Source organism: Euphorbia lathyris, chromosome 6 (genome assembly GCF_963576675.1).
Source record: "Euphorbia lathyris chromosome 6, ddEupLath1.1, whole genome shotgun sequence".
Classification (NCBI taxonomy): domain Eukaryota; kingdom Viridiplantae; phylum Streptophyta; class Magnoliopsida; order Malpighiales; family Euphorbiaceae; genus Euphorbia; species Euphorbia lathyris.
The window spans coordinates 352,291-371,276 of NC_088915.1; the positions used below are offsets into that span (position 1 = coordinate 352,291).

Consider the following 18,986-nt stretch of genomic DNA (forward strand, 5'->3'; position numbering starts at 1 on the left):
GATGGTAATATTGCGTTTTGGGTTTAATGAATAGTTCTTTTCAGTTTGCAACTAACCATGGCTTAGACCATCTCCAACACATTTCATCAAATTTACTTCATCAAACCATGTTTTCATCATATTCTCTATCTGTTTTGATTATGCTACAATGTTTTTACTCCAACCCATTTCATCATTATTAGAGTTAAATGATTTTGTATGGATTGATTATTAGTGTTAAATGATTCTTGATTTCTGGTTTTTATGTATATAAAATAAATGAAAAAGAAAATAAATAATATTATTTTATTAAATGATGTCCCATCAAAAAATGATGCTACAATAATTTTTTTTTAAATGATGGGAACGCGGGGGACACTTCGGGGATACTTTAGGGTTTTTTTTTAAAAACTATGAAAGTATAAGGGTTTTTTTTTAAACTCAGAAAATATAAGGATTAAAATGAAATACTCCCAGGATTACTAGTATATACGGACACGAAATCTATTGAACCCTAAACTAAAATTGAAAATCTCTCCTGTGCGATGCATTGAACCCTAACAAAATTGAAATTGCTAAATCTTTTCTCTCATCTGATCGAGTTTTTCTGTTCAGTGGTTTTGTGCAATCAGTTGTCTTCCTCGATTGCTTTGCTGAAGTCGATCCCTCTCATCTGGTCGATATACTTTGATCGAGTTTTTCCTCTCATCTGGTCGATCTGCTATGAATTAATTACTTATTAGTTAATATTATAGATGTTATTTGTGGTTTTATAATGACTTGCGAGTATTATTTGTGTTTTTATAATCACTTTATGAATATGATTTGTGATTTATATATTTGTGTATCTTTTGAATTTTCATTATAAATGATATATATATTATTAATTATATATAAAATTTGTTGTATCCCCGCCGTACTGTATCTCATATTTTTTAGAAATGTTGTTTGGCGTATCGGTTCGAATACTTGCACCAGTATGCATACCCCTATCGGTGCTTCATAGTAGAGCTGTAATTCTGGTGAAATTTGTATACTCTTGGCTTGGAAATTGATTTTTCTTTGTAATTGCTGTTTGAAAATCACGGAAGTTTCTTTGAATTATTGCTTCAATGAGAATCATAAATTTGGAGACCCTAAGAAGGATGGTGATTAGTGTGGCTGGATTCATTTTGCTTCACTCAGTGAACTATATTTTGAAAATTTTGACATGTAGAAAAGTAGAAGCCATGTATATGCTTGCATGGTTGTTATCAAAGAAATTATATTGTCAGCCATTGTTTTTGAATGACAGAGAACTTTTAAACTTTGCAGCTAATTTTGATGACTTCATCTTCCAATAATTAGGATATTATTTGGGAGCATAAGCTTTGAAGGCTTTTAATTTGTTCACTATATGCAGTGAGACCATAAAGAAATTATGTCTGAGGCTTCATATGTTTTAGACTTTTATCATCTTTAGATTTCAAAAGATTACTATGACTATTTCCATTATTAGTAAATATGGTGTTTGTTTGTCGGCTTTTTATTGTTTCTTGACGTGCACTGTGATGCATACAAATGTGCCTTGCTTTACCTATTTGTGTAAGGAACATAGTGTCATGTTGCTCTTTGAGATGATATGTTCATAGTTACAAATGTTAAGTCCATCCTTTTGTTTTAGCTGTAATTCTTACATAGAGTGTTTCCGCAGGATTTGTCAGCTCTGATGAAAGAAGAAGCTAGTATTATCCCAAGTAATGAAATGCAAAATGGTGGTTCTATGCAAGCCCAATCCGTCATATACAATTCTAAGGTTTTCAGTTTGCATAGGATCTTTACATTTTGTTGTGATGTGGGTGTAAATCAAAAGCAATTCTTCTGTTATTTATATTTTATTTTTATGGAGTTGACATTTGTAAAAAAAAAAGCCGAAATTTCACATTGCAATTTGTATTTTTTTAGACATCCTTTAAGTTACTGGAGCTTATTTACAATGTAAAGTAGGTCAAAGAACTAATTGTTAAATTGTAACCTTTGCAGAAATTTCAAGATGATCTACACACAGCGGGAATCCAAATCAAGCAGCATGAGGATAACTTGAAATTCTTGAAAAGTCAACGAAACAAATTAGAAGACTCAATACTTGATCTGCAAGGTATGCTAAATTTTATTTTTTGTGCCTCTTCTAGAGGATTAGTTCTTCTTGAAGATTACTCAGCTAAGAAGTATTTGCATGTGCAGTTCACTTGGAGACAAGCACATCTAAGAACAAATTTATGTTGTGTAGTGTAATGGTTTTTAATTTAAGCATGGTAGCTACCTAACAAATTCAACTGAGTCACCTGTTTTTAATTGTTGGCCATTAATTCTTGGTTCTCCAGGTGCTTTAAGTACTGTGGTAGCAATGTTTAGATCTGTAATTCATATACACCGTTTCCTTCAATGTTTTAGTTAATTTAATTAGACAAGATATTTCAATAAAGTTTTTGCTGATATAAACAGAAAATGATGTTGTTAGGAAACTGTTGTAACTAGTCTAAATTAGAGTAAATTTATTTAGAAATTGTTATTTTCGGAATTATCATTTATTTAGGAAGTCTTAGTATTAGTAGAAATAAGAGTTTATTTTCAGAACTATTATTTAGGAAGTTCTAATTCTAATAGGATAGTAGTTTATTTTTAGAATTTTTATTTAGGAAGTGTTAAATCTAATAGAATAGGAATCCTAGTTTAAGTTTGCCTTTTGTACTATTATAGAAAGGAACCATTTTATCATTGGTAAAGTACTATTTGAAAAACAAATTCAGAGGTCAGGAGTTCTCATCATAGAGATCCGGGTTTCTCTCTAACGAGCTGCATTAATTAATTCTCATCATACTATCTCGAAAGAAAAAGAAGTAAGATTCACTTTCTAATTTCAAGGTTCAAGGACCCGTAATTTGATCCAAAACTCAGGAGCTTAACAAAGTGGTATTAGAGCAAGTTATGGGTGAATCAAGTAATCTGGAAAAACAGTTTGAAGCCTTTTTGAGCTTCATACTGCAAAGACAGGCCAAAGGTGGAGGCCATGGTACTCCAACTAGAAACCATTGAGGAGAGTGGCAATCTAGCACAACAAGGAAGGAGACAGGGGGTGGACAGTAGAATACGACGGCAGGAGGAGGACTGCTTCCAAAATTCTCAAAACTGGATTTCCTAAGTTTGATGGGTCGTATGATCCCTTGAGCTGGTTGGTTGCATATGTGTGAGCATTTTTGTAAGCATCAACACACTGTTGAAAGGCACAATAGTGGTCGAAGTAGAGTTGCATAAATTTGCTGAATTACCAAGGGTATATGAAAAAAGAGAAATTATCAAGATGGGACCGCTGGCCAGCCGTGGAAGGACAGTTTAGAGAAACGAAAGACTAAGGGGATTTGTTATAATTATGACTAATCGTATACATGAGGACATCAGTATAAAAGATATGACTGGCTGGAAGGACTGGAGGAACCTTTACTAGAACCAGATGATGAAGATCCTATCACCAACTGATGCTTTGGTGAAGTAGCTCCAGTTATCATCTTTGTGCATGACATCACACTCATTTTTGTAGGGGAAGGCAATGTTAAAACTGTTGTAGCTAGTCTATATCATAATAAATCGTTATTTTGATTAGGTTTAGGACTTACTAGTTTCATAATTGTTATTTATTTAGGAAGTCTTAGTCCTTGAGGAGTAGGAATTTATTATGAGAATTGTTATTTAGGAAGTTTCAATTCTAATAGGGGTATGGTTTTATTTTCAGAATTTTTATTTAGGAAGTTTGAATTATAATATGAGCAGGACCCGTAACTCAATCCAAAGGACCCGTAACTCAATCCAAAGCTCAGAACTTATAGTGTGAGCAGTTTTTTTTTATCTCAACTTCCAGTCAGTGTTTCAGAATGGAAGGATTTACTTTTAGATACTAGAATTGTTTGGAGATTTTATCTGTATAATCATTTGTGATGCATAATATCTCTTTTTCCATTTTCAATTTTTTCTACCGACAAGTTTCCTTTCAGTTATTCTTGGTAATTATCACTCCGCAAGACCTCCTAGTGGTGAAAGTGAAAGCCATTCCTCCAATCAGAGTGAGGAAGAAACGGTAAAGCAGATTCTGCAGCATGAAACTTTTGCTGCAGGCATTCTGTGTCAGCTGAGAACGCGCCATGGTACTCATGCACCTCAACTCGGATTCACTAAGGATGTACTTGGTATTGTTGCTACTTTGGGCAAGGTGGATGATGATAATCTTAGCAGGTTAGTTTGAAGTTGCATGTTATCTGTTATTGATATTTACTATCTATGTAACATGTAGAGTCTTCCTCTTCTATGAAATAAGTCTTATGATTAGTTTCCTTGCTAATATAGCATACTGGTCTTGGTTCTAATGTAGTCAGTTAATTTATGTACTCCACAATTCCAAGAGCTCTTATTATTTTCAATCAGTGAAATGCCTCCGTACTTACTGCCACAATGATCTTTGCTTTAAAGAGCTACGTGATAATGCAGTTGTCGTAGTTATCTGCACTATTTTCAATCTACTTTTACTTATTCTTTCTTAATTGCAGGCTTCTTTCAGAGTACTTAGGAGTAGAGACAATGCTAGGAATTGTTTGCAAGACTTACGAAGGTGTTCAAGCTCTTGAAACTTATGACAAGGAAGGCCATATAAATAGTGATTCTGGAATTCGAGGCTTTGGTACTACTATCGGACGGACTCTAGATGGTCGATTTCTTATCATTTGTCTCGAAAATTTAAGGCATGTATCTCTTTTTTTTCTTTATTGTTGTTTGGAATTCAGCTCTTGAATTACAAACTTTTTTCCCTTGTAGATCTTACTGTGGTGAATTTGTGGATGATGACCCTCAAAGAAGGCTTGATCTTCTACAGCCAAAATTGCCTAATGGCGAGTGCCCACCTGGATTTATTGGTTTCGCTGTTAACATGATCCATGTGGATTACATGAATTTGTTGTATGTATCCGATGTTTATGGCCTCAGAGAGACTCTATTTTACAGCCTCTTTTCTCGCCTGCAAGTTTACAAAAGTAGGGAGGAGATGCTACTTGCTCTTCCACTTATAAGTGATGGAGCAATTTCACTGGATGGAGGAATTATTAAGCCTAATGGTTTCTTTTCCTTGGGGAATCGGTAAGTATTTTGCTTTCATTATTGACATGAAATTGTCTTCCAATCGGATCTAATGGTGAATTTCAACGGTTTACAGCATCTCATTTTGTGGTATTTCGGAATTTGCTTTCTGCATGTAGGTAGTTTAAATGCACTAAGAAAGAAATGTCTTTCTGAATCGTGATAGATTGTAGAATTATGTATGTGCTATAATTCGATAATAATAGGCCACCAATAGGGTTCATAGCATTAGCCTCTGACCTTCCAAATTCAACTCATGATATTTGGTGCATGGATTTTTCTTCCCCCAATTTTTGTACAACTATCATACAAAAGAAAAGAAATACTTATTTTGTCTAGAATGGTCGATTCAAAGGGTGAGCCTTAGCGCAGCGGTAAACATTGTTGTTGTTGTGTGACCGAGAGGTCACGAGTTCACGTCTTAGGAGCGACCTCTTGCCAAAAAAATTGGCAGGGGAAGACTTGCCCCCAGTAGACCCTTGTGATGGGATCCCTCTCTTGCCCCTTAGCTGGGACGCGTAGTGCACTGGACCGCCCTTTATGTTTCATGCGATGCATCTGGCTAGTAAATAACATATTTTGGCATACCCTATGTTTAGAGTTACATGTGTGTGTGTGAGCGCGTGTTGTGTGTGTATTTCTCATTTGGTATCTCTTCTTTCTTGATTTTTTTTGTTCCGCAGGACTGATGTTGATGTAAGATTTCCAAAACCTTCCATATCAGCAAATCCACCTGATAGCTACATGGAAACTGAGAATCAACTCAAACAGAAGACATGGGAAAAGGAGAAGTTGACAGAGGATTTAAAGCGAGAGCAAATGCTGTTGAATTCTGCAAGATTCAATTTTGAGAGAAAGAAGGAAGAGTTTGTTAAGTTTCTCTCAGAAACCTCTGCAAACACAGCTCATGTATTGCACTGAACACATCTTAATTGAGTTGGATTGGAGTTGTATTTTGCAGATTTCAACAGCATTTGCTCTCGCTTCAGATGCAGGGAGGACAGGATAGGTTCAACCCTAGATGATATTAGAAGGGGGAATCAAATCCTTATCAGGATAGCAACTCGGAAAAGTCTTCTATTCCGTTATCGTTTTTGAATGGGTTACAAATTTCTTTTCGTGAAAAGGGCAGCTTATTCAGTTACCAGGAGCAATTGGTTTTGTAAACTCAATGGTTTGAAACAATCCTTTTCGATCTATGGTGTGCAGTAAGGACCGGTTCGTATTAGGAGTAGCAAATCTGCCATTTTTTTCCTTTTAAAAATGTTATGCACTTCAAGTAGGAGCAACTTTTACAAGTTTTTTCATAAACCCTGAAGTTTTTGCATTATGTGAAATTATTATGGGTTTTTCTTTTTGCATACTTTTTGATTAATTTGGATAAATAATTTACTAGTTTCTATGTTAAGTTTTTGTTTCTATCGATTCTTTAAAATTAATAGTCAAAATAGATTAAATTAAATTTGAAGTGACAACTCTTTATCCTATTTTATAAAAATAAAACATCTATGTTTTTATTTTCGAACATAGTCATAATTTATAGGGATAAGGTACCAAAATAGGCCTAAGGTTTTTGGGGAAGTACCAATTTAGGCTCAACTTTCAAAATAGTACCAATATATATAGGCTTAACGCTTAAAACATAATATCAATTTAGACTTAACGTTTATAATATAGCATCAATTTAGGCCTCACGTACAAAATAGCACCAATATAGACTTAACGTTTACAAAATAATACGAATTTAAACTTAATGAAAGTAATTGAATATCCACAATATTTCGAAATATTGTGGATATTTAATTTAGTAGTCATGGAATCATTGACGAAAAACAAATATTTAAGCTTTTGCTTGTCCTCAACCAAATTAAATTCGAAAACAAGCACTCAAATAGATCAACAATGAGACATGATTCATTTCAAGTAACAATGTAGAAGATCATAATTTTGAGCCGTCCGAAACATGATAAACACCTTGAGTAACTAAACGATTTTTGAATTTATACTTTTGGCCATTAGTGAGACATTTTTCAAATAGTTGATGTTGGTCCCTTATAACGTGACAAGTTAGTTCCAATGGGGGATAGGAACTATTTTAAATTTTGTCCGTTAAGACTGACTTCTTTTCTTATGAAAATGTTTACATAGCGTCACTAAGTAGATTCAAGACACAAGCTTAGTCAACTTGTGACTAAGTCTGCTTCTTTACTCGAGTCAGGAAATAACACTTAGAGTCTATTCCTGAACTCAGCTTCTTAGTAGACTTAACTCAGCGTGAGTTTCTTACTTAGTCAGCTAAGACACTTTAGATGATTGAAAATCACTCTAGACTTTTACACAATAATGTAGAAATTGGTGTAAGGTATTTGCTTTGCTTTTCTCATAGAAACGTCAAGTATGAATTTGGTCAGCGTTTCGACTAATTGAAGATCTGCATCGATTGAAGCAAATGGATGGCCTTTATATAGTGACACTTGAGGCACCTGGTCATTTCGAATTTCGAAATAACCGTTGGAGGGAAACAGCTTCCTGTCGTTGTCACTCTGGGCGTGCTCAGCGTCGTTGGCCAATAGGATTCTTGCATCTTCTGTCTTCGTCAGTCCACAGCAGAATGTTTCGACATTTAAGGAAAAGTCCACGAGACAGCTTCCTGCGCCTTCTGAACTTTTTCCAAAGTAGAAATACTTTGTCTAGAAGTTGAACATTGTCTGCCGCTGTCCAGACTGCATTGTCGTCCAACTCAGCAGCTTCCACTTGAAGCTTTTGGCTTCGAAGGCTTCTCGATCCTTCTTTTGTTGAGTCGTCGTTTTGCTTGATACGACTTCGTTTTGAACTCTTGGGCCGAATGGTCTTGATGTGTTGACTTGGGCTTGACTTCCACTTTAAGGGCCTTTGGGCTTTTTAATCTTAATGTCTTGTAAACAATTAAACTCAACATTGAACAAACACATTAATGATGTGTTGCTTGTAATGTGTTGCATTTTTTATGTTTTTTTTGGATCTTTTGCAACATGGTTTATAGAATGTTGCAAATGACATGTCAAACTCACATAACTTTGAAATTTTAGAACACTAATTATAAAGTGTTGCAAGAGATGTGTCAAAATTGAAACACTTTTTATGTAAATAATCTTTCTTAATTCTATTAGATGCAAAACGACGTCGATTTGTATATTTCCACTACAAGAAAAGTGAGTATTAATAAGAAAAATTTAATGAGAATAAAAAATAGCACCAATATAGGCTTAATGTTTATAACATAATATCAATTTAGGCTTAACGTTTACAATGTAGCATCAATTTAGGCCTCACGTACAAAATAGCACCAATATAGGTTTAACGTTTTCAAAAAAGTACGAATTTAAGCTTAACGTTTACAAAATATATCCAATTTAAGCTAAACGTCATAATTAAATTAACCATATTATATTCTTTTCCTATTAATTTTATATGTTATCTTTTTGTTTAGTTCTATTTTCTTTATAATACAATTAATTAGTATTCTTGCCCATTAAGATGTTATATTTGTTTTTCATCAACCATTCCATGGCTCCTAAATTCCATGACTCATGTAATATATGCAAACTAAAAGTAATTGAATATCCACAATATTTTGAACACTAATATGTATCAATATTATTTTAACTAGTGTTCGAAATATTGTGGATATTCAATTACTTTTAGTTTGCATATATTTTTATAAACGTTAAGCTTAAATTCGTATTATTTTGTAAACGTTAATCCTATATTGGTGTTATTTTGTACGTGAGGCCTAAATTGTTGCTATATTGTAAATGTTAAGACTAAATTGATATTATGTTGTAAACGTTAAGCCTATATTGGTGCTATTTTGAACATTGAACCTAAATTGGTACTTCCCCAAAAACCTTAAGCCTATTTTGATACCTTATCCCTTTTATTTAACTATAATATTAATGATACATTATATTCTCACTATTTTCCTTAAATAATTACTCCAAAATTTAGAATTCCCCCCAAACAATCGGTCCAAATTTTTTACCCCAAATAATTACCCAAAATTTAGTATTCCCTCCAAACAATCCCTCCAAATTTTTTTCCCTAAACCGTGAAATTCATTTGAAATTTTTGCCCCAAACCGTGAAAGCTTAGACAAAACACAAAGCTTCCTCGACCTAAATTTTGCCCCAAATCTCACACACATCCACACCTCAATTCGATGGCTTGTGCCACCCAAATTCACACGAACATGAAATTTATACCCACCTAAATCACTAATCGTATCTTCTCTAACCTGAATGGCTACTCATCCTGGACATTTTCTCGGAAGCACAAAACCTAACTTTCTAGTTGAAGTTGCGTTAAGGGAGAAGTTTCTCCGACACTACAACTAGTGAGCTCTTCTCTTCCACCTTCATCAATGTCTCTTTCTTTTATGTACCTATGCCTTTAAACAAAGTTTTAGTTGGTTCTATATGGGTCATACATATGTTGCCTGAGTTTACTAATATGAGTCATATGTATGTAGCTTGGGTTTCCTTGGTGTTTATTGTTCAAATGTTTTTGCTATCTTTATGGATTGTTATGGGAATCTTAGATAAATGTTTTTTTTCTAATTTGTGTCTAAGAATTTTCTTTTGGTTTTTTCTGCTTCTTTCAAAAATGAGATTTTCATGTTCAAAAAGGAATTTGACTATGGAAACCTGCTGGTGTCTGAATTTATTGTAAGTGTGCTAGTGATGTTATTTAAAGAACTGCAGATCACAGACTGTCACACATTAACTTCTGAATCCTAATGATCAAATGCTGCATTTGTTAGTTGTTTTTCACGAATATCATGGTTCAAGATTGGATTTACTATATGAATTGCTATTGGTTTAAGGATGGAAGTTTTCAAAGGATATAAACTAATGGGGAATGAAGTATGCTTAATTAATGGTTTGACAGTTTATACATTTTAGTGTTATTTTCCAGGATGCTAATTCAGATATATTGAAATTTGATTGATTAAAAATCAAATTTCAGTCCAGAGTTTTTTCTTGTTATAAAGATTGACCAAATAGAATATATGTAGGTGGTCTCAAATGGTTACAGATTGTTCTTTCGTCATTTCTTGATAGATAATCACAATGTCTTATGTTCTGTATAAGAAAATAAAGCATCATTTTCTGATTTTACAAGTCATTCAATGATGAAAGGCTAATCTATGAACAATATTTGGAGCTGATTAGCAACATGAATAGAAATATCTAATTTCATGCTTCTAAATGCTTCTACATGGATAGTGTATATTGTTTTCTTTGTAATTTTGCAATTTATACTCCTGTTGACTTGTCCCTCGTAGTGATGAAGGGACTTAAAAACTTAGTTTCACTCTGAAACATCATGGGCTGACACACAATGTTGATTAAAGCTCGTTATTTTTCAGTTCATAGCTTATGTGTTAGTTATCTCAATCAATTGGGTTGCATATATAGTTAAAACACTTAAAATTAAACCTGCAATTTGCTGGTAATACCTGACTTATTAATTATGCTCTGCATCGTTATAGATATATTGGCTATCAATTTCTATTGAGATGAGTGACACAATGGCTGTCAAAAGTTATATTGTTTGGTTGACCCTGTGTAATGGCTGTCAAAAGTCGATTAATATCCGTGTGTTTTGTAGTCAAAGTGAAGAATCCAAAGCATGTTATAGAGCATGTGTCTTTCAATGTAACACTCAAAGTGCATTTATTTATTTACAGGCAAGAAAAAGTTTTTAGCAGAAATGAAGACTATAGGCAACATACACCATGTTAAACTATCTGATTTCGGTCTAGCAAGGCTAATTGAGAAGAGCCAAAGTCAAATTATAACTAAACTACGAGGAACGAGAGGGTAGGTGGCTCCCGAATGGTTGAGCAGAAAGATGATGGAGAACGTTGATCTCTTGCAAAAGTAGAAATGATACTTTCAGATCCACAAGAATCATCAATCTTATCAGCACCAAGATGAAACCATTGAAGGTAACTGTTTAATGTTTTGAAATTAATGAGTATTTTCCTTAATTTCTGATATTCTTTATCTGTCTAAATGTGTTGCCAACTATACTTTAGTGACTTTATTGTTTCAAAAACAACTTTAGCGAACACCATGCAAATACTCTTTACTCTATAGATGGTTGGTGCTCTTGACCAGCCACCAAGCTGCCAGCAGGAGATAGACCAGCAGCTATTGTATACTTGTGTTTCTATCCCAAACATAGAAAATTTACAGAATTTATTCACTACAATGGAAATGCTAGTACATTGATCCAACAACAATATGCTTATGCATAGTCTGTATGCAAGATTGTTTCATTAATTTATCAGAAACTATATATTGCCTTGTTTACTTTGCAGCATAGCTGTAGATATATAAATACAATGAGTTTCCTGCTAACATCTACAAACATTTTACCCTTTACTGCATTATTCCTGCAATTTTCAGAAAACACTGGTTGCTCTGCTCTCGTGTGTCAATTTATAACCTGTTTTTTTCCTCTAATGTTAATGTCTTTTTATGCATTTGGTGTTTTAAAAAAAATCATTTATTAACATGTGGCAGCATTAAGTGGAATTCAAAACTCCACGCGTTTAAAAGATTAGTTCACTGCTTGTACCTTGGAACTCTATTGCTATGCAACATTTGTTCTTACACAGATTTGTAAGGAACTTGGTTTACTTGTTGAGGTCTTTAATCTATCCCTTTCCAACTATATGCATCTGTCAATTTATCACTGATCTTTGTTTTCTTTCACTCACTGTCATGTTGGTTCCTTTTTTGAGCCTGCTCATTATGATCAGGTACTATGTTGGTTCCTTTTTTGAGATTTGCAGGAACTTTTTATAGAAGCCATTCATAATGGAACACTATAAGGGTTCTACAAGCTTATTTCTTATTTTAAGACAGAGTCAGAACCTGCTTAATGTGGTCTAGCAAGTCTTACTATGGTCTTGAATGCCTTTGCAATACCCTGGAAGAACGTGGAAAGGTATTTCCAGAATTTATTTGCACATGGTACACCTGGATGTTTTTGGTAGATATGCATGTTAAATGATGCTTAATTTGCACTTTTCTCTTCTTGCCCTGCTATCTTGTTACCCACCAATAGATTCTGAGTCGGTCAATCATGGATGTTTCATCTTGGGATGGAACTCTTTCACCGAATGATTATTGTGTTTTTGCTCATGCTTTTTCTGAGAGATGCAAACAGAGTAACTCTGCTTCCCCTCCTTGGTTAAGGTGGGTGGATTCTTAACACTAGAGAATAAACCAATTGAGGTCTGGTCTTGATGATAATCTAATAATGCTATTGTTTACTTTGTAGTGCATGACTGCTGTCAAATTTCATGGTTAATGCTTCGAACAGGATAATCATGAGGAATTAAGTGGCATAGGGGAAGAAGGAATTGATAATGCCAACAGCCCGAATTGATAATTCCACATTGGTATATCTTTCCATAACATCATTTTACTATTTTTTTCTTTGGTTCGAGCACCAAGTTTTTAGTAGTTGACATGGTTCAACCAGGAAAGTTACTTCAATCATTTGGCCCTTCTTGTTAGGTTCATAATAATCCACATGAAGCTCATTTTTATGATTTCCATATAGTGTATAGTGCTTCGTAAAAGGTTACAGTTCTATATTTTCGTGGTTATTGCAGTGGTATGTTAAGCTGTATTCTCTCATTATGTCTCTAAAGATAACTTCACAATTGAGTCAAGTTTAAACATTGGTTATGACACTTTATGTGTTAGGGTAGTGTATGTTGTTTAGCATGTTAAGTTCCTCCTGTTAATGACACTTTAGTTTGATGTTTATTTTGTTTGACATTGAAATTGACATACTAGTTCCGAATTGGTGATTAGCGCCATGGCAGCCCCATGGCGAGGCGCAACCGCCATGACCCGTGCCTTGGTAGTTAGGGGCAGTTCTATTAAAAAAAGTATTAAAAGAGAGAGAGATTATACGTTTATTAGAAGAGGAAGAGATTATACGTTTATTAGAAGAGGAAGAGACAGTCATTATAATTTATAAGAGTGAGAAGTTTAGTAGAAAGAAAACACATAATCTTAACAGAACATGTTTTACTTGAAAGGTTTTTATGCTAATTTTTTATTTTAAAATGTACTTTCATTATGTAATGTTCCTTTTGGATTATTTTGGTTCTATAGAGTTCCCCAAAGTTCAATCAGATTGGCTTCCATCACTGCTACAAATATGCACTTGAGGTATATCAGCTTCTGCTCTTTCGTGTGTAAGCACCATCTTCTCCTTTTTAGCTTGTGTGAATAATCATAGTTTAAATGGTGAATTTTATTGTCATTTCATAATTCTTTCCTGGCAGTCGATAAGGAATCATTCTTCTTGTCTCTCAATTCCTAATTCACCTACGTCGGCACCTCTCAATTCCTAATTAACCAGCGCGAGCTCGTCTAAACGTCGAGGAAGGGCTCTGTTGAAAAAGAACCAATTGCAAGGAGAAATTGAGGAGAAAGTTATCCAACTTGAAGAAGTAATGGAGGAGAAAATGAAACAAGTGGATCAAAAAGTGAGGAAGAGCTTGACATTAATTATAAACAAATTGGTAGAAGTTAATCCCAATCTCAACATTGATATTGAGGATATATATGGTGACATTTCAAATGAAAATGAGAATGCTACTGTCTTTTCTAAGTAATTTGAAGGATAGGTTACATTATTATGACTTTATTATACTTTTTATTATGTGTTTTGGATCATTTGAGAATTTTAAATTTCATTGTTAATAAATTGGCCTATTATGGATTTGTAATTGCAATTAAGGGTTTTTTTTATGCTATTATTTAAATTCAAACATTTCTTTTAATTTTTTTAGTGTTGCACAAGTTAAAGATTATGTTGCATATATTACAGTGTTACATTAAAAATCGTTAAAATTTCAAACAAAAAGTGTTGCTATGAACATAATATAAAAAAGTTGCTAAAAAAATGTTAAATTAAAAAGTGTTAAATTAAGCTTAAAAAGTGTTACATTTAAAAAATGTTGCATATTGTATACGAAAGAGTTGCTTGAAACAAAAAAAAAATGTTAAATTAAAAAGTGTTGCAATTCTATATAAAAAGAGTTGCAAAAAACAATGTTGCATAAAAACTTGTTGCAAGAAAGTTTAAAAGTGTTGCTTGTAATTTTATTCGATAATACTGTTACATGTTCTATGATTTGGCAACGCTTTCATTTAAGTTGCTATAGGAGAGGAAAGTGTTGCCACAAATACGTGTAGCAACATTTGTATCGATGTTGCTAAAAATGTGAAAAAATGTTGCTTAAGACATCTTTAGCAACGTGCGAAAAAGCAACTCTCTTTTCTGACAAAAACTGTTGCCAAAACTTCTTTAGCAACACAATAACGACTTTAGCCAACACTTGCTTGGTGTTGCAATAGACCATCTATGGTGTAGTGATAATTTTGTCAAATCAAAATCATGTGGAAAGGTGTTTCAACAAACTCCCCCATTTTGATGTTGGCAAAAATATTCAGTCAAGAACTCAGTGTTGAGCTCCCCCATGATTGTTGACCTTATCTTACTTAGTATACTCCCCCGTAAGGGTTGAGCGGCTGACTTAGATTTACTTTAAACATTTCAAGTAAGTCTAAGGTCAGTTTTCAGAATTAGGTCAGCTCATGGAACATATTCTATTTAACTCAGTTTATGCGGAAGATTTATATATCGGAGAGCGATGAGTATTTCTTTGTTCAATGTGTTTAAGAAGACATGTAAAGGCGGTCAACATTTTTATCAACACAGCATGCAATCATAAAGCAATGTAGACAAGTAGCACAGTTGATTTAGTGAAGATGCGATTAACTGTTCAATACAAAACATAAGTAAGCATCACATAAGATTGGTTAAGTTAAAAGGATAGATGCATCAGCGTTTTGTATTCAGGGTCAGCACAAAAATACACAAGGGAAAGACTACAAGTTTTAACACAATGACATCAAGTCAGTCTTAGTAAAGATAAAGCTATTTCTTCTTATAGTTGAGTTGTGCCTCATGCTCTTTAGCTTTATCCTTTCCCTTTTGTCTTTGCTGACTACCTGAAGCGTCTTCTGAATGCTGGGTTCCTTGAGCTTGTACTTTCTCCCCCGTTTTGCCACCATCAGCAGGAGGAGCAATGAAAGTGTCTTCAATGGCAGCTTTAGTTAGGCGTTTAGAGAATGCCTTCAGCTTGTGTGTGCTTGTATTTATGCCATCGAAGATGGGAACACCATCATCCAAAATAGTGCGAGGAATCCTGACATCAGCAGCACTCAGCATACTTAGAACATATGCTTGACCCTTTGCAACCCAGTGTATGCTGTCCGTGAGCATTGCAAAAGCTTGATGAAACATCTTTAGCAAAGACGAATCATAATACTCACGCTGAGCGTTGGTGTGTCGCACGTGGTTGAAGGTAACGCGAGAGTACTTCAGGATCTCGTTTGTTTTGAGCTGGTCAGTTGCCATCTCTTCCCTCCTTAAGTTTAGCAGATGCACAGCCTCGCTAATTTACTCAATGGAGCATTGGGAGGAGGAAGAAAGTTGGTGATTGGTTTTCTCTTGCTCAGTATGAAGTTGGCTGAAGAGATAATGTACTTCGGTAGAAGTGGCATATGCTGAGTTCGCAGCTGACAATTGATGAATCTGCCCTTGGAGTGAGTTCATGTGGTTTACCATGGTCAGCTGGAGTTCGGCCAGCTTTGTTATAAAGTCCTGCCTGGGCTGTTGAGATTGCAATGAAGTCATGACACACAGAAGATCCTTCAGACCTTTGATCTCAGTTAGAAGCTAAGTGACAGATGAAAGTTGAGTTGTCTCAACATTAGTAGACCCAGCGACATTAGTGTTTGATTGATGAAGGTCCTGGATAAGAGCTTGAGCTGAGTCAACGATTCTTCGACCAGACTCAGTTGCATTTAGGTAGCTAAAGGATCCATCATGTGTTGGCCCAGATGCCGGAGGAGGAGTAGAACCGAATGAAGGCAGTGTTTGGTTCTGCTCATCATTAGAAGGCCCAGCATTATCACCGGCTGGCCTGGAATTAGGATTGTCAGTAGAAACTGACTGGATTGGATTCTGCACATTGAGTTATGGAAGTGGAGGATCGGCAGAATGTGTGACTTGCTCAGGGTCAGGCTGAAATTGACTAGATTGTGGAAGCTGAGTAAGTTCGTTGTTCACCTGAGCAGGTAATTCCTTGGCTTGCTCAACGTGTTGAGGAGCGGAATCTTCGAGCACTTGTTCGGCATTACTTTGGTTTGCGGAAGCGGTTAAGTCGGCATGTTCCTTCGGCTGAGAAACAGAGGCTTGATTTTCTTGTTGCTCTGGTTGAGACTCAGGAGGGTTGGAGAAGAACCTAAGATGTACATCTGTAAGGTCTGAGATCTCATCCCTCAACGGTGAGTCACCCATTAGGTAAATGACGGGTGCTCGAAATGCCTTATTCTTTCTCAGTTTCTTTAGTTTTGGAGGAGTGGGGTCAGTAGGAATGGACTCAATTGAGTCAGTAGGTGAAGCTTCCCTTTGAACAGCGGGAGCATTTGCTGTTTGCTCAGTTTCTTCTTCGTCAACCAACTCAGTGTTGATTGGTTCAAGGTGCTCATCATCAGCTGTTTCCTCAGTGTCATCCTGACTACTTTCTTCTTCATCAGACTCATCATCCAGTTCTTCTTCATCCATTTCTTCTTCCTCAAACTGTTCATCCAGTTCTTCCTCGACAAACTGACCACCCAATTGGTCTTATTCTTCCTGGTCATCTAACTGTTGCTCAGCGCCAATGCCTTGACTCTGTGCATAATGTGAGTTAGGAGGAACGATGACATCAGTCGGAAGGGCATCTATAGGTCTTAACTTAAAATTGAGCTTCTTCTTCTTCCTTAATGGTTGCTTATCAATCTCTCTTTCTTCTGCCTCAGGCTCAGCTTGCCTAGGTCTTTTCTCAGCTGACCTGGATCCACCCTATCCTTGTTGAATCTGAGGCTTAGTTCCTCCGCATACAAATTTAAGCTTCTTTGGGGCAGAAGCAACAGCTTTAGAGGTGCTCTGGATAGCCTTCCTCTTTCTTTGAGTTCTTCCCTTTCGAGTCACCGCTCCCTCAGCGTTCTGGTCAGCTTCCCCTTTTCCTTTCTTTGGCACAATAGGTTGATCATGGGCCAAACCGAATAGGGCAGCAGCTGTAATCTTGGTTCCCCAAGTGTGGATTTTCGCAACCATGTCCACATTGTGATCCTTGAGGATTCGGGTGATAAAAGAGCCTAACCTAAGGGTTCCTATATTTCGTAGAAACCCACCGATTATGAAGACGGGCATGTTTATCGGTGTGTAAGTCAGCATGTGCCATATAAAACACTGCTCAAAATTGGTTGCTGAGTTGGTGCAGTTGATTTTAGGGAAAAGGAAATTGGTCAGTATGTAATGGGCCATCTTTTGATGCTGACCCATGGAGGTACTCGAGATTTCACCTACATGACCAGCAGGTTTACAGAAGGTGTGAACATAGTTGGTTTTATCTTGGTCACCTGATTTACGAAGTATAGCTCCTTCGTTTTTCAGTTTGAACAGTGAGGCAAGATACGCAGGGTTGATGAAGATGTTCTTCCCTCGAACATAAGAAGCTAGGTAGTTCCTGTTATCATCGGCGACCTTTAGGTTGGCGTAGAATTCTCTTACTAGCTCAGGGTAAGTAGCATCATGAACTGAGAACAGCTCGGTCCAACCATTATTCTTGATCCACTCACAAAAGGGTTGCTCGGCTTCCACGAATCCCTTCCACAACTTTCTTGCCCTTGTCCTTTTGCTGTTGTTTTCCCATTCGAAGAGGTGGCTTGGACAGCTTGAGCTTTCTTGCTCGGTGTTGTGACCTTAGCGTGGTCACGCTGGGTAGGAGATTTGGGGTTTTCATCGGAGCGGTTATCGGATAAACCGGCACCGGAGATATTCAGAAAAACATTCGTCATATTCTCAGAGAAGTTTTGGGAATTCTGGGAATTTTTAGAGAGAGTAATTGGAATGCCAAAGTTTTCTAAGCGTAAAGAGATAAAAGTGGGAATTTGTCCACTATTTATAGAGGTATTGAGTTGATCTAAAGCGTTGGGTTGTCAATTTGACCTCGAGATTCTTAATCGACAAAGATTCTGGCATTTATGACTGTTAAGCCCAAAATATACCTAAAATATCATTAATATTTACATCATTTTTATTACAAATTTGTGTTATTTATATCGCTTTAGATTACTTTTACTCTCGAATATCTTTCTTTCTTGCAAGGTACCTAAATATTTGGTAAAATCCAAATAGGAACGAAAAAGGATCAAAAACAGAAGAAAAACCCTACAAAATGAGTCAAAGACGACGTAAATCAAAAGCGCCAAGTCAAGGACACGAACGAGAGCAAAGAAGTGAAAAAACGCACCGTGCCGCGACCGCAAATCCACCACCCACGGCCGCGACACGTGTCCTTCAGCTACTTCCTCCCTTCGTCCAAAGCTTAACTTGATGTTCCCCATTCTCGGTAAGTGCAGAATTCTGTCAAAGGTGCAATGAACACATGTTGAAAATCAAGAAACGCGTTCGTTCGGGTGGATAGAAACGACTCTTCACAAAGAACACAATTCTTAACAACGGACACGACTCTTTACCAACGAATACGTCTTTTCACAAAAGGACATATCACTTCAATCACAACCCTTCAACATCTATAAATAAAGAGTTGATGTTGAGAAAAATGCAATGTAATGTTATGTAATATAGATATAGAATCAGAGCGTAGAACTAATGTATAAGTTCTAAGTAAAAACAATTCGAGAGTTAGAAATTAG

General features: G+C 35.7%; 1 protein-coding gene and 1 long non-coding RNA gene across 3 annotated transcripts; both read left to right on the top strand.

Moving 5' to 3' along the window:
- Positions 1 to 514: 514 nt before the first annotated feature.
- LOC136232211 (protein DEFECTIVE IN MERISTEM SILENCING 3-like) lies at positions 515 to 6,449 on the top strand. 2 transcript variants are annotated; one of them, XM_066021253.1, is made up of 8 exons: positions 515 to 691; positions 1,673 to 1,774; positions 2,002 to 2,116; positions 4,008 to 4,245; positions 4,557 to 4,748; positions 4,822 to 5,139; positions 5,823 to 6,048; positions 6,129 to 6,449. In XM_066021253.1, the coding sequence occupies exons 2-8, from the start codon at positions 1,688 to 1,690 to the stop codon at positions 6,162 to 6,164; spliced, it is 1,212 nt and encodes a 403-aa protein (XP_065877325.1). In that variant the 5' UTR covers positions 515 to 691; positions 1,673 to 1,687; the 3' UTR covers positions 6,165 to 6,449. The 2 variants fall into 2 exon arrangements, with proteins under 2 accessions (XP_065877325.1, XP_065877326.1); XM_066021254.1 differs by having other exon boundaries at positions 515 to 1,774.
- A 6,896-nt stretch (positions 6,450 to 13,345) lies between these two features.
- LOC136232329 (uncharacterized) lies at positions 13,346 to 13,831 on the top strand. Its single transcript, XR_010690466.1, has 2 exons — positions 13,346 to 13,402; positions 13,493 to 13,831. It is a non-coding gene; the product is annotated as an uncharacterized lncRNA (long non-coding RNA).
- Positions 13,832 to 18,986: the final 5,155 nt, after the last annotated feature.